The sequence below is a fragment of the Condylura cristata genome, unplaced genomic scaffold (genome assembly GCF_000260355.1).
Source record: "Condylura cristata isolate star-nosed mole 26May11 unplaced genomic scaffold, ConCri1.0 scaffold00026, whole genome shotgun sequence".
NCBI classification, from domain to species: domain Eukaryota; kingdom Metazoa; phylum Chordata; class Mammalia; order Eulipotyphla; family Talpidae; genus Condylura; species Condylura cristata.
In genome coordinates this window covers 20000058-20015957 of record NW_004567127.1, presented here as the reverse complement: position 1 = coordinate 20015957, position 15900 = coordinate 20000058, and the positions used below count along the sequence as shown (strand labels likewise).

At 37.2% G+C, this 15900-nt stretch overlaps 2 protein-coding genes across 2 annotated transcripts in view; one reads left to right on the top strand and one right to left on the bottom strand.

Annotated features, from left to right (window-relative positions):
* The window catches only part of LOC101618618 (chromosome unknown open reading frame, human C1orf146), a 21656-nt gene extending 13960 nt beyond the window's left edge, over nt 1–7696 (top strand). Inside the window, exons 3-6 of the mRNA XM_012729981.1 lie at nt 5349–5442; nt 6043–6211; nt 6561–6639; nt 7528–7696. Of these exons, the coding sequence (XP_012585435.1) occupies nt 5349–5442; nt 6043–6211; nt 6561–6639; nt 7528–7662 (477 nt within the window). The 3' untranslated portion in view covers nt 7663–7696. The remainder of the gene's footprint in view (nt 1–5348; nt 5443–6042; nt 6212–6560; nt 6640–7527) is intronic.
* Nucleotides 7697–8410: 714 nt separating this feature from the next.
* GLMN (glomulin, FKBP associated protein) overlaps nt 8411–15900 on the bottom strand; it is a 37904-nt gene continuing 30414 nt past the window's right edge. The window contains exons 16-18 of the mRNA XM_004689782.2: nt 9279–9402; nt 8637–8719; nt 8411–8546 (exon numbers count right to left, since the gene is read on the bottom strand). Of these exons, the coding sequence (XP_004689839.1) occupies nt 8430–8546; nt 8637–8719; nt 9279–9402 (324 nt within the window). The 3' untranslated portion in view covers nt 8411–8429. The remainder of the gene's footprint in view (nt 8547–8636; nt 8720–9278; nt 9403–15900) is intronic.

Sequence of the window (15900 nt, the reverse complement as noted above, 5' to 3'; positions counted from 1 at the left end):
GTGACAGGGTAGAAACAGGCACCGGCCACCAGTTATGTTGTGCTCTGTGGATAGGGGAGAAATACGCTCCAGCCACTAGTTTTGTGCCCCATGGACAGGGGAGAAACAGGCTCCAGCCACCAATTAGTGTTATGCTCCGTGGAGAAGCGAGGAACAGGCTTCAGCCACTAGTTTGCATGTGCTTTGAGGAGAAGCAGACAACAGGTTTGAACCTACAGGTTTGTGATCTCAGGACCACACTGGGTCCCTCTGTATACTCATTGGTGTTTCAGATGGTTTTGATCTGATCCAGAGATGATAACATGTACCTGCTTGAGACAGGTTTCTGGGATCAGGCTCCTCATGCTGCCTGCCATCAGGTGCCTGCAGCAAGGACTGGGACCCACTGACACTCTGACCTCTGGCCTCCATCTGCTCTTTGAAGTATGGTTATGCCAGCAGCCTTAGAACACATCTGAATTCCATGATAGCAGCCCCTCTCCCTTGGCTTCTGTTCTTCTGCAAAGGACTTAAAACCAATCCAGCCCCCATGGCAAGCATTCCCCTTTTCTTTCTGAACTTCAGTCTAGCTTACAATCAGTGGGAGAAAAACAAAACACAGAACCATGTCCTCAGCTGATGAATACACCAGTTGGGGTTCAGTGTGATTCCCCTTCTAGATGCATGGTGGAGTATTTCCTTTTTTCTCAGTAAACAGAGGCCAAAGCGCCAGCCCAAAGTCTCTTCCTGGCAGAGAAGCAAATGGGAAAGGTAGATGGCCCTCCAGTAGCACCTAAAGCCAGATGGCCAGATTGGATGGTGGCAACATCAGGAGTGGAGGGGCAAGAAGGAGGGGTCCAAGCTGAGTGGGTGTGGGGGGCCTGCCTGGGTGACGTGTAGTTTTGAGCAGTACAAACTCACTTTTTGCTTTTTTTTTAATTGTTTAGCCAGTTGAGTTTAAGAAACCTTGTGGTATAACTAGACATACTGAAATTATATGTGATTCCAAATGTATATGTGCTATTTGTATAAATATTGTCTGTTTTCCCCTCAGCTAGTTGATGTATATGCATTTCTGTGAATAATTCAGCCTATTGGCTGAGGCATCAGAGAGAAGGTTGCTTTCAATGATGTCAAACTAAAACAGGGCCAACATGGGGAACAGGTCACTGGATTATCATGTGTGGTCATAATTATAAACACACCACTCAGGCTAGGGTAGAGCAACAACAGGGTTTATTGTTGGGGACCAGCCCCAACACATAGCAGGGGGACTGCGCAGGGTCTTTCAAGATGGGATCCAGCATCCCCTTGCTGAGATGCCAAAAAGTGGGAAAGGGGAGCAGAGCAAGGAAGATACGGAGTCGGTGTTTGGTGCAAGTCTTCCTGCCTATTTTCGCAGCAGGTCTTTATTTATGCTGTGTAGCAAGTAGTTTATTACATTAATGCATGGGATAAGTTAATAAGAAATCTCCATAAATGATCTCAAGGAAGAGGAGAACAATACATCCTCTTTCTGACACTTTATGGTATACTAAATTAAACATATTTGTGATAACTTTCATGTATGCAGATGTTTAACTATAATTCAAAGGATAAGGGGTCTGGGAAAGGATGAACTGTTAGGAAAGGATTGTTAGGGGTATTAGGGAAGGAATAGATTGTGTTAGCAGAGTCATCAGTGATTGTCTAAAGAGAAGCTAATGGCTGACTTAAGGCTAGCAGAGAGTAATTAGTGATTAAGAAAAGGGTGTAAACTAAGAAGAAATTATACAGTCATGCATTAAGCAACACCTGTGTAAGCAAAATTAGGAAATTGTCCATGAGTTCTTATGTCCTGGGAGTTTTATCTGAGTTTTTCTTTTTGTTTCAAAAGACCGAGAAAGCTTCCCACAAGTCTTTATGCCCTGGGTGTCTTACCTCTCTTGAGGCTTACCTTTTGTCTTAGGAGACAGACTAACTTCCTGCCCTAGGGCAGTTGTACTTTGCCACAGCCAAGTAGCCACCTTATGAAGCTAAGGCAATCCAGTTGTAAGCTGATGGTTGCTCAGAATATTTTTGATATTATGATTATACAAAAAGGGAGGCCGTAACATAAGTTAGCAATGGAAATGCTGATTTTCAGAGATTTTTCCTTCTACCTGGAATTTGTCAGATGACAGAACTTGGATAACTTGTGTCAAAGAAGGAAAGAATTTCTAAGGCCATAAATGGCCAGCGGTCCTACCCTCAGTAGTGTCTGCAGTGTCTATTATTCCAAAACAGGCTGCTTGTGCAAGATGGCACTGTCCTTTGACATGAGCCTAGAGCAGGGTCACATTGGAAAATGGTTGCCCAAGATCCAACTCACAGTGGCAGCTGGAGGTGATCACAGTTGGGGCTGCTGAGTTGACACCACGGCTACCAACAGCAGCATTGAAGGCTGGACTGGACAGGACTGGGTGCTGAACCAGATACCGCTGTATGCATCAGCCCTAGTCAGTAGGCAGCAATGACAGAGACACCAGGGTTACAGCTCTTTGAAAGTCCTTGGCATTAGCCAATTGCAAACAGTCCCCTTGGAGCACAGGCTGATGGTGCACTTTCCAGGCAATGTTAGAGGCAGGTACATTGGTCAGGTTTCTGCAAAGGTCTGCAGAGGTCTTGAGGTCTGGGAAGGTCTCCATGGAAGTCTTTCCAGGATTCCCAGTGAGTCTGTATGTGAAGGTTCTGATGAGTGAATCAAGATAGTTTAACCACTTTGGCTGTATCCTCTTCAGGGGTACTGATAAGACAAGCCTATACAATAAGCATTTGAGTGATTTTTCATGTGACTCATTGATATAGCAATTCACCTCAATAATTTTTGGAGGGGTCTGACATGCCAAAGGAAAGTAAAGAAATTGGCATTGTACATTTTCAGGAATACTGGAAAAGACACCATGTAAATTTATAACTGAGATACCAGCTCTCTATAGGAATAGTGGTTAGAAGAGTATCAGGATTTGGAACTATGACATGATGAAGTGTAACTATTTATTGCCCTTAAATCCTGAACAAATCTCCATCCTCTTTCATTTTTTTTTGCTTCCTTACTGGGTGGATGAAGACATTGCTGGAAAGAAGGAAGAAAAAGTCTGAGAGGGTGCCCCTTGGAAAGGAACTGGTTGGGACCTAAAAACTCATTGCCTGTTTAGATTTCACAATTTGAAAGATAGAAAGCTACGGGGGGATGGGGGGGTGCGAGTATCTTAGGGGGAACAGCCTTTAGAAAGGGGATTCTCTATTAGGGCTCTAGTCTGTTCTTCATATGTATCTTCTGAAGTATTAGGAGAAAGAAAATTTCCCTTTTATCCTCTTACTTTTTTTCTTTTAATACTGGATTTTAAATTTGCGCCAGTCTCTTTTGAAAAGCCCATGCTTTTGTAGTAAAAGCAGACTCTTGCCATAATATGGAAGTGTTCCTTTCCCATTGGGAAGTGGGTTTTATTTTAACCTAGTGAGCTCTTGGAGTTGCAAATTAATAATTTGAGTGACCGACTTTTTGGTGACCTCTGGAATAGTATTGGAATGTTGTTCAGCTAGGTTAACAAGATCATGGCTTCTTACACTGACCCAATTGTCACTTAATATTAGTGAGCTCTTCATGAAGAATTAAAGAGTGTACTAGTTTAAAGAGTGTACTAGTATCATAGTTTGTATCTCTTATATCTAATATCATTTAAACATTTTAAATCCTTCAAAATCTAGATCATCTGATTTCTTCACTGTATAGATCCCCTATCAGTTTTTATTGCCTTTTATTTCTGATGGTTCTCTTTCATTAATCTTATCTCTTTGTCTGATTACTCTTTATGTATACTGGAATTTGTATTTGGAAAAAATTGTTAATAAAATTTGAGACCTAGAATAGTGTTTGTTTTTTGTGGGGGGGGGGGGGCAGGGAACCTTAGTTCTGCCATAGAGTTAAAAGCCTTCAAAACCTTAAATATGATTACCAAACTAAGACATTCAGTTAAAATTGGATTTCAGATAAACATAATTTTTCATTGTTCATTTTATCTGAGACTCATGTGAATGTTTTATATACTTGAGAAATCTGATGACCCAGGACCTAAGCCATTTACTGTATATAATACGTGGACTTACTGCCTCTGTATCTAGAATGATACTTAAGAGAAAGTGAAAGTATTGTCATTCAAATAACTTTCTTTACTCTGCAGTTCAAATGAGAAAACCTGACTGAGAAAGGTTGCTTTAGGGAGTGCCTTTGCAAGATGCTGGGAGCACTAGTAATACTGTATCAATTTAATAGATTTTCAGGATTGAAATAGTTTGATGCTAGACTATATATAGTTCCTGTGAGAGCTGTTCTACTTTTGTCACAAGCTTTGTTCAGCCTCTCATCTGCCTTTCTGAATTGGCAGATGCCTTCAGGGAAGAAATGGTCTAAATGCTGGGCTTACATCTTTGAATTTCTGTATAGATCTTGGCTTTGTAGTTTTTCACTACCCTACTAGCTCTATGATGCATTCAAGGAAAATTTTTAAATTGTCTAGCTTTTCTAGTTGTCTTCAACAGAACTGGCCTAAATTACTTAGTCTGCCATTGCTAGAAGCATTGTGTAATTTTAAAACAGCAGAAAATTCAGAAGAGCCATAGTTAAACTCGCTGAGTGGCATAAATTTTATGATGGAAAGGAAGCATCTATTTTATACATCATTTAAGTTTGTGTTCTTATAAATGTTCTGAGGTGTAATACCTAAGGTATTTTTATTGACTTGGAGAAAGACCACCTTGAGTTTAGCCATTTGGGAAACACTTATTTATTAATATTTTTGTTTTGGGTTATATGAGGTAATTCAGTGGCATAGGAAACGAGATTTTTTTAAATGGTCATTACTTAAGCCATGAGTCTTGCTACACTCTTCTTACATGTTTTCTAGCTAACTTAAGGCTTAAACTTTTTAAAGTAGTACAAAAAATAAAACAGTGGTAATGTAAACAGGTAAACTGGAGAATTGGTAATCTCCTGTGCAGTATTCTATGTCTGGTACTTCAGCACACCACACCTGCCTTCCATGTATACATTAATGCCTGTCAGAATCTACAAGGTTTTTAACATAAAGCTTGCAATTGCATTGGTTCTTACAGTTCTTTAAAAATCCCCTTAATTTCTCTCATAAGTACAGTTCTCATTTCCAAACCTACAGTGTGTATCTGTAGAACTAAGGAAATGTTTTTTTCACCAGAGATCAGTTAGTATTTTTGACAGTCCAATCTTTTAAGCATATAGTTACAAAATTTATTACTAAATATTTCAATTAGCTTTAACAAAAAAAAGGTTGTAAGCTTATCTGAAGTTTGTATTTCTGAAATTTTTTTAAAAGAATTCTGAAGTCGCAACTGCACTAGAAAATCGAAGCCACAAAGTTCGATACTCAGATTCAGTGGAAAATGGATCAATTATATATTCTCTTTCTGGTACAGTATATTTGTTAACTGTCTTGATTAAATTTCTTATAAAACATGTAAGATAAATTTATTGTTATTTAACAAATTATAAGCTTGATTAAATTTCTTATAAAATATAAATTCAAGTTGGTATTTAACAATCAAATTATAAGGTTAAGGTGTTACATTTTAGAAGAGGCAGCTGTATAAAACTATGTTGCTCCTGAAAAAAAAAAAAAACAGTATTTTTAGATTACAATTGAACTCAAAATGGTATCCATATGGTCAAATATATTATGATAAAAACTGCTTGCTTTGGAGTGAAGATGAAAATAGAACAAAGCATCACAGTATTCATTAGTCAAAATCTATATATCAATACAAAAATAGCTCATGTGGACAGTGATTTTATTGGGAAAAAAGAAATGGCTATTTATTCCCCAAGTTTTCCCCCCTGTAAATTAGAGTATCTTACACAAGCACTTCAAAGAATTAACTTTTGTGTAAGAATTTTACTGTATTTTGTCCTCATGGGCTTAGTTCATAGACTATATTGCAGCAACTTTTTTTGTAATTTCAGAGTATAGAAAAATGAGATGTGATATTTTATGTTACATTCACCTTTCTTAGGAGTTGCATTTTTATTGATGGATACTAAAGAATGTTTTACATCAACTGAAGAAATATTTCTAGCCAAAATTACGAAGTTTATTAACACTCATCAGAATAGCTTTTTGGTTCTGTGTGCTGCCCTCCATGGGCTGGAGGAATGGAAATTGATGTTCAAGATTCAGCAGAGGTATGGAAAAAACAGCACCATATATTACTTAAATTGTTGTTTCAGATGTTAATTCTTTTAGACTGGTGAATTTGTTTTGCCAAACGATAAAATTTGTAATATTAACCTATGTCACAATAAAATGAAGGCTACATTGCTGTCCTATGAAATCAAGGTGACAAGTTCTAGAGTTCATGGTAGTATATGGGATTCTTTGCAAGACCAACCAAAATTGAACTTAAGTCAATTTAGTTCTGGCTATAAAACCGTACGAAATCCTATGTGGTACATGGACAAATAGTGAGGTTTATCTTTAACTAAAACAACATCATCATTATCTGATCTATTTAATTCATAAATTGTTTTTCAGATTCCTGGGTAGTAATTTACGGATACTTCCAGTACATAACACAGTAAATGCCATTAATCTTATGTGCACTGTAGCTAAGGTGAGTCACTTGGAAACATACGCACACACTTTCAATTTCTTGACTTTAACATGCACATCATACACTTTCACACTTGAACAGTTAAGGTTCAAAATGCATCATACCCTTTTGAACAAGAATGTTTTTGTTCCTCAGAGAAGTTGCTGTTTCCACATGCAGCTGTTTCCTAAGACTGAAGTCTGCCTCTTAATTTACTTTTGGCAGTTAAGAATGATTCATTCTGGGTCAGAAGAGCATTTGGCCATCTAGAGATACGTTGTTTGGGGCATAGTAGGTTATTAAATCTTTCAAAATTTAAAAAAATTTTCATTTATTGATAACATACAAAACAGGTGTATAGGCCAGAGGTGCACAGGGGATGAAAATTCACCAGAGACAAAGTGGGGAGCAGAATAGGTGAATCCACACTGTTAAGGGGAGCAGTGGGCAAGTCAGGAAGGGTCTGCTGCACCACATGTGGGTTTGCTCCGTGACCAGGGTTTGAACTCTTCTTGCGGTGGCTGTCAATAGCTTGATAATGCTGAGCCTAGCCCTCATGCCACCAGGGAGGCCCATATTGATCAGATTATAGTTGTGAACTGTTACAGCACACACTACCTTTTTATAAGACTCTATTGTATGTCTCAAGCTTGTGCACCTCTGAGGTATGTTCTCAGTATCTGTAGGCAGTGAGGTCTGCCTTGTTCTTGGACAGATTAAAGCAATTGTTGTATTTTACTATTTTGCATGCATGTTTGAAATACCTTAGAGATCAGGTATTTTCCTGTATAAACTAGTAACAGTCTTTAGCACACAGGGTTGTCAATATTTCTTGATATGTATAACTTGGTTATTTTTTTAGTGACTAAAATAACTTATTTATATAATGTTGCATGTTTCTTCTTTCAGGTCACCTCCAAACCATATATAGATAGCATTTGCTACAAAATGACAACAACTAAAGCTTACATCATTGAGCAAAGTCCTGTTTGGAAAACACTTCAGAAGATAAGCTTGAATAGTGATTCATTTTACTCAAAATAGAGTATCAGTTATAAGTTATTTTAGAATATTAAAACAAATTGTTTAAATGTATCAAGTTCTTTAACAATTTTGAAATAAAATATAACTGATTCTGTTCTCAGGACTTGCTTAATTCCCTTAATGTTTATGTAGAAAAAAACTGGTGTATACATACATAAAGCTGAGGTCCAGTTTCTTAATGATACTAATTAAGTTGGACAAATATTTAATAGGAAGTAGATATAGCATTTTCTACTTTAGACCCTTAAAGGAAAAGTACTTTCCAGTTTTCCACAAGGGCAATGAGCATTTCTAAAATTAATCTTTGCAGATGTTTTCATATTGTACCTGCAGTTGAAGAGATGGTAATGGGATTTACCCACGAAGACTCCTGAGGTAGGGAATTGGCCTGAACCTAAAATTACCTCTACTCTCTTACAATGGTGTGATTTCCAATTTGAATTCAGGGGTCATAAAACATAATGGAGCATCCAAATGGAAGTGAAGGTGCATCAGCATTATGAAATCACTACAACTGGTTAACAATTCAATTATATTCTATGAAAATAATTAGTTTGTATTGGATTTTCAACAATAGTAATTGAATATATAGATGTATACATTATTTACAATGTAGGTAGCTTTTTTTAAACCAAGTAATGACACTGATACATAAGAAAAGCTACATCTAGTTTTCTAGCTACAACTATTTCACAAATTTTTTTTAATAAAGGTATTAAATGACTCAATGGAAAAATATTTTGTCAGTTTTTATTTAGGATGAGTTTTCATTTTATCTCAATATTTTCTTCAGAGGTAGACTTTGTTTTTATTTCAATAAGTTCTTCTACTCGAGCCAGAACACTTTCAATCAAATCAAAGGTGTAAAGAGCTGAATGTAGAACCTGCATATCAAAATAATCAGTATTATTAATGTTGCCTCTTAAACAAAATGACTTCATTATACAATACCATGGGAAAATTTCATTATCTACCTTAAGCTGCATTTCTGGAGGCATATTAGGGATCTCTTCCCCACCTACAGTTACATAACAAAGATCTTTAGACTTCTGAACTTCTGTAAGAAAAAATATCAATGTGGTCACACTTAACCATTAAAACAAGTGAAATTATAAACTGCTTTCATCATTCACTTACGTATAAAATCAAGTTATAAGAAAAATGAAAATGCATTATGTAAGTTATGTTTGAGGTAAAGAGCATTATTTTGGGCAAGAATAAAGACAAATTTTCATCAGTAATAAAATTACATCTATTGCACTAGAAAAAATTTCTAGTGATGCCTATAGAAATATCAACTATATGAGCAGTGTAAGTTTACTGTAGAATTTACCATAGGAAATATGATAATCAAATATTTGTAAAAAAAAAAAAAAAATGTGTAATCAGAACTTAATTTTAAATCACAGTGTAGTTTAACTTTTTGTTAACCCAATTTTAAGTTACTTGGTTTATAAATGCTAAAGAATCATTTTAATTATAAATAAAATGACTTAGCAGCCATGGTCCCTTCTTTCTTCTAAATCAGACAAGTAGAAGATTAAAAGTTAATTCGAACAGTTGTAAAATGTGAATAATTTTTAGACCTAGTAATAACAAAATTGCGCATTACCAACCTTGGCTATTTTCTTGGTTATTTTTAATTTCTGCTTCATAATGTGCTTTTGACATATTAAGTCCGGTATGGAGTGGCTTTAAAAAGTTATTCTCAATCTTCCCAAGTTCTGTCCATAATCCAGTCTGTTTAAAAAAAATTAAATTAAAATTTTTTGGTTCAAGAGTTACAGGTTATCTAAACATGAACTGAGAGACAAAAGTAAGACAAGATAGTTGTCTTTCAAGGTAGTTTATTGTTTAAAAAAAATAAATTAGATAAATGTATTAAGGTTTATTTATGCATACAGAACTGGGGTAGAAGTCAGAGGCGCAGAGGCAGTGAGGATTCACCAAAGACAGAGCAGGGACAGAACAGGCAAATAAACAAGCACACTGCTGAGGGGAGCAGCGGGTGGGTCAGGAGAGGTCTGCTGCGCCATGTGGGTCACCTCTAGGGCGGGGAATCAAACTGGCACTGAAGCGGCTATTGCTAGCTTGCAGTGCTGCATCCTAACCTGCTGCACCACCAGGGAGGGAGGGCCTTACCTATTTTATATGACTACTAACACAAGCAGAAATGTTACTTTGGTCAGCATACTCATTACTGTACCACTTGGACTGCTCCTAGTTTTGAAAACTACACATGGTTTTATATGTGAGAAAGTATATGGTCTAAAACATGCTCCTTCCCATTGTAGGCCATCCCCCATATGACGACCTTACATGTCAACTCTCCATCATCTCAATGATGTCCCTGTCACATATTCACAGATCTACTTTTAGAATATTCCTTCCCTCCCTATTGATAAAACATAGAGGACCTCCAATTACACTATACTAATTAAAAATACTTAACCTACTCAGTCAAAGCCTATAAAGGATGCACACCTGAGGCTGAACCTAGAAATTTAGCATTAAAATCTTATATTAAGAAAAATGATCTAGAATGGCCCAATGCCAATGAGGAACAATTTCTAATTAAAATTTCTTTTAATTAAAAATCTACTCAAGTGGCTGTTCTACTGTATTGGACAAAACAAATCTAGGCCTTCACTGGACCTTAGTTTTTTGTAATGATCTATTTTATGTATACATAACTGGGGCTACACAGGCCAGAGGTGCAGGGGTGGTAAGAGGATTCACCAGAGACAAAGTGAGGAGCAGAACAGGCAGACTGATGAAGTACACTGATGAGGGGAGCAGCGGGCAGGTCAGGAGAAGTCTGTCATGCCATGTGGATCATCTCCGGGGCAGGGATCAAACTCAAGCTGAAGTGGCTTTAGCTTCCCAGTTCACCCGTGTTCCATCACCATAATCCCGTGCACTTCCCTTCCCCTCACCCCCCGTTTTTGGTCCCATTCCCTACTCCACCCCTACAAAATGTCTCTGGTATATGGCTGTTCATTATTATTTTCTCGCCTAGTCCATTATACTCCTGCTATGAGTGATACCATCCGGTATTTTTCTTTCTCTTTCTTGCTTATCTCACTAAGCATGATCTTTTCCAGCTCCATCCAAGTTTCTGCAAATGACATGTGTTTCTTTGTTTTGGTTGCTGAGTAATATTCCATTGTATATATGTACCACATCTTTTTAATCCAGTCATCTACTTTTGGGCATTTGGGCTGCTTCCATATTTTTCCAATTGTAAATAAAGCAGCAATAAACATGGGGGTGCAGGTATCTTTTTCAATCAGTGTTTTTGTGTCTTTTGGGTAGATACCTAGGAGTGGGATTGCTGGGTCGTAGAGCTCCCCAGTGCTTTAACCTGATGGGTCACCAAGGAGGGCTGGACCTTAGTTGTTTTTAAAATCTTTTTTAATATACAACCCAAAATCAAACTCACATGCCAGAAATAAGGCTAAAGAAAATTTCTTGCATATTCTGTCCAGCATAATTCCACATATCCCTTGTATGATGAACAACTTGTATATTTAGAAGTAAATATGAGTAAGGCAGCTGGGAAATAGGAGTATTTTTCTTCTCTGACATTTTTACTAGAGCTTTTTTAAAAAAACACTAAGTTTTCATCTTCTGTATAGAGAAACCTGAGATTTAACATATAAGGACTAAAAATCTGAACTATTAAGTGCTTTTAATTTCAAACCCAAGTGGACTCAGGAGCAGTCTAGAAATCCTTTTAGTTCTAATGCTTACTTAAACGCATTCCAAAATTCACTATAGCCTATCTCTGAAAAGGTGGAAAGTTCTATGTTCCAATGAAATGTATTGCCAGAACAGACTTTGCAAAAGATATATTCAACCACAATAATAAAGAAATGTAAAACTAAATTTAGGTATATATAGTTTTTCCATTTTGTATGACTTATGTGGTAACACTGCAGGACTCCTATAACATAATCACTAAGGAACATATAACATCTAAGGTCTTTTGACCCTACATATAACACAAAAGGGGTATGTTTTAATTTTCGAAGGAAAAATAAAAATCCAACTATAGATTATACAGAATCATGTATGTGTGTATATATGCTTCATGTTCATAATTTTTTCCTAAATGAAAAACATCAATTTAAAAGTGCCTGATACTTTTGGCTTTATAATCTCACATTGTTTCCTTTGACATTGCTTTTCTACTTATTACATTATTATAAGGGGGGAAAATGGGCAAGCAGGCAGTTAGTTAGGAAAGGATATGAGTAGATAAGGTTGAAGGATAATTATGTTGAATATGTTACTGCAATTCAAAACAACTTTATCAATTAAAGATACCTGCCAAATAATAGAACACTAGGTATAAAAACAGTATAAATGGAAGTTCAAGATTCAGGAAAAGTTACATGAACCTAAAGTGTGGGTGTGAAGGTGCCTGTAATTTAATGCAGAGAAAGATCATGAAGTAGTAGGATGAGGGGAATGGCTTCTAAAAAGAACAAATCAGTTGACAGTAACCCAAAATAGGAAAGAAATGAATTACAAATCATGGTTTTGTGTTTGAATGGTTTCTTAATATACTCCTATACAATTCTTTGATTGCTTTTTATCTTACCAGTTACCTTCTTTTTATCTTACCAGTTACCTTCTCAGCACCTTTAACTGGTCAAAAATAGGTACTGGTAGGTGATCTTTTGAATAAAAAACAACCCACATTTCAGCATCACTACAGTATCATTCTGTTTTACTTTTTTCAAAATTTGAACAAAGTTGTCATTAGCAGGTTTGCCTCTTATTTATATATATGATCTACTGTAATGGTAGAAATGCTCCCATAATGAACAGGAGCAAAGATAACAGTAAAACTGTAATGCCCACTGGGCATCAGAGATAAAATATCCAAAATTCTAATCATTGGAGATAGAAAAGTCTCTTCAATAAATGATGAAACAACTGGTTAAAGCATAGTACTATGAAGCTATTGCAGCATGAATTCAATCCCTGGCAGGGGAGGTGACCCACATGGTGTGGCAGACCTCTCCTTTCCTGCCTGCTGCTCCCCTTAGCAGTGTATTTCAGTACATCTGCGTGTTCTGCTCCCCTGTCTCTGGTGAATCCTCTCACCGCCCCCTGCACCTTTGGCCTGTACCCCAATTCTGTATGCATAAATAAATCTTAAAAAGAAAAAAAAAATGGTGTTGCAAAAAATTGGATCATTAATTCAATGTATACAGAAATTAAGTCAAAGACAGACCCAGAAACCATAAACTAGATAGAAGAAAACAGGCAAAACATGTTTCAGTGATGTCTTTTAGACTCTACTTCAACAGGAAGGAAAACAAGTAATAGGGACTACAAACTAAAATAGCTCCTCTAGAAATGCAGATGGCCAACAAGCATATGAAAAAATGTTCAACATCACTCGTAATAAGGGAGATACAAATTAAAACCACAATGAGATACCACCTCACCCCAGTGAGAATGGCACATTTTCAAACAACTAACAACAACAAATGTTGGCAAGGATGTGGAGAAAATGGAACTCTCCTGCACTGCTGGTGGGAATGCAAACTAGTACAACACTATGGAAAACTGTTTGGAGGTTCCTCAAACTGCTAAACATGGAGCTTCCCTATGACCCAGCAATCCCACTCCTAGGTATCTACCCAAAAGACACAAAAACACTGATTGAAAAAGATACCTGTACCCCCATGTTTATTGCTGCTTTATTTACAATTGGAAAAACATGGAAGCAGCCCAAATGCCCAAAAGTAGATGACTGGATTAAAAAGATGTGGTACATATATACAATGGAATATTACTCAGCAACCAAAAAAGAGAAACACATGTCTTTTGCAGCAACTTGGATGGAGCTGGAAAAGATCATGCTTGGTGAGATAAGCCAGAAAGAGAAAGAAAAATACCGGATGGTTTCACTCATAGCAGGAGTATAATGGACCAGGCGAGAAAATAACAAAAATAATGAACAACCATATACCAGAGACATTTTGCAGGGGTGGAGTGGGGAATGGGATCAAAAACAGGGGGGTGGAAAGTGATGGCACACGGGTGACTTGGTGATGGGAAATCTGTGGGGATTACAATTGAGATGGGAAAAAAAAAATGTACAAATGATGTAAAAGTAAGCTGTTGTAAAATAAAATTAAAAAAAAAAAAGCTCTATAATAAACTGTCACTAAAAAAAGACACGCTCTGTTAAGAGGGAGAAAATATCTGCTCATCATATAATGGGCTCATATCCAAGAGCTACAAAGAACTCTCATATCTCAGATTAAAAAAAAAAAAGGTGGGCAGAAGATAAGCATACAAAGATGAAGACAGATGGTGAACAGGTACATGAAAAGAAATGTCCAATTTATCAGAGAAATACAAATTAAACCCACAATGAGATACCACTTCACACCAGTGAGAAAGGGCCCTATCAAAAAGAACAGAAATAGGCCCTCTCTGGTGGTGCAGCGGGTTAAAGCACAGCACTGAGAATCTAAAGCCGCTTCCGCATGAGTTCGATTCCCACCTGCCCCGGAGGTGACCACGTGGTGTGGCAGACCTCTCCTGACCCGCCCACTGCTTCCCTCAGCAGTGTACTTTGTCTATCTGCCTGTTCTGTTCCCCACTCTGTTTCTGGTGAAGCCTCTCACCGTCCCTGGGCCTCTGGCCTGCACCCCAGTTCTGTATGCACAAATAAATAAATCTTTAAAAAAAAAAAAAAAAAGAACAGAAATATTGTTTACGGTGTGGACAAAATGGAACCCTTCACTTTTGGTAAGACTTGACTAATCCTGCCCCTATCGAAACAGTATGTAGAATACTGAAAATAGACATGCCATATAATCTAATAATCTTCCTCCTCAGTAACTGTCCAAATAAAGAAACACATGTAAGGAGATACAGATTTCTATGTTCATTGCAGCAGTAATTAATAATAGTCAAGTTATAGAGACAACCTAAACACCCAAGAGTAGATGTGTGAATAAAGATGTGACAAAGATACACAGTGAACTACTACACAGCTACATGAAGATGAAATCTTGCCATGTGCAATATGGAAGGAACTGGAGTAGACTTTGTTAAGCAAAATAAGTCAGAAGAAGAATGTCAAATATTGGATGATTTCACTCACAGATTAAGAAAGGATCAAATTAAACCAAAACAAACTTTAGAAATAGGACTGCAGAACTGAGGCTGCCAGAGGGAACAGACAGAGGTGGGAGGCAAAGAAGAAAGGGAGAGCAGAGGACTGTATGGAAGACGATGTTGATGGGTGCTTTGATGGGGGACATGGCTTGGTAACATGCATTTTAAGAGATGCGAACCTAAACCCCTAAATCATACACAGGGTTTTAAACCAATGTTACCTCAACAAAAAGTAATCTAAAAAATAAAAATCAAACAAAACCAATTCATCCTGACAACTACCTGAAGCCTCAGAATCTTCACTGCTGCTGAATTTTTCCTAATCTTTTAAATTTTTATCACAAGCTCTGTCAGAAGTCATGATTTATACTTGGTAATACCAAGGGTCTGGACACTGCCTGGGATCATAGCTATGTGGGTTAGCTCTGGCCAGGGGTGCAGCAGGTAGCTTCATAGTGCTGAGATTTAATTAATGCCTGATGCCAAAGGGAGGCCCGTCCTTTTGTTCTTGACAATTCTATAAATAAAAGCCTCCGAGGTGGTGCAGGGTTAGGTTAAATATTAGCACTATGAAGCTATCCATAGCCATGCAGTAACAGTTCGATCCTGGACAGGGAGGGAGCTGATCCACTTGACACAGCAGACCTCTCATGTCTTGCCTACTGCTCCCCTCAGCTGTGTATTTTAGTCAGTCTGCATGTTCCGCTCACACTGTCTTTGGTGAATCTTCTTACCCTCTGTACCTCTGGCCTGTACCCTAGCTCTTGTACGCATAAATAAATAAATCTTTTTTTTTTAAACGGACATAAGGGCACTTGGCCAGAACAGTAATTGTAATTGGCCCATGCCAATGAATGGGTGATAGATCAGAATTAACTAGGAAATGGACACAGAGAACTTGTGATATTAGTGATGGTAATGATGCTTTATACTTGAACAACAACACAGATCTATGTATTTATTAAAACTTAGCAAATGTGTCTTAAAAACTGTGCATTTCACTTTTTGTAAACTTTCCCTTAAAGGGAAACTATAAACATATTTTAGTGATATATATGCTGAAATACCTAGGAGAAAGTATCCTGATGT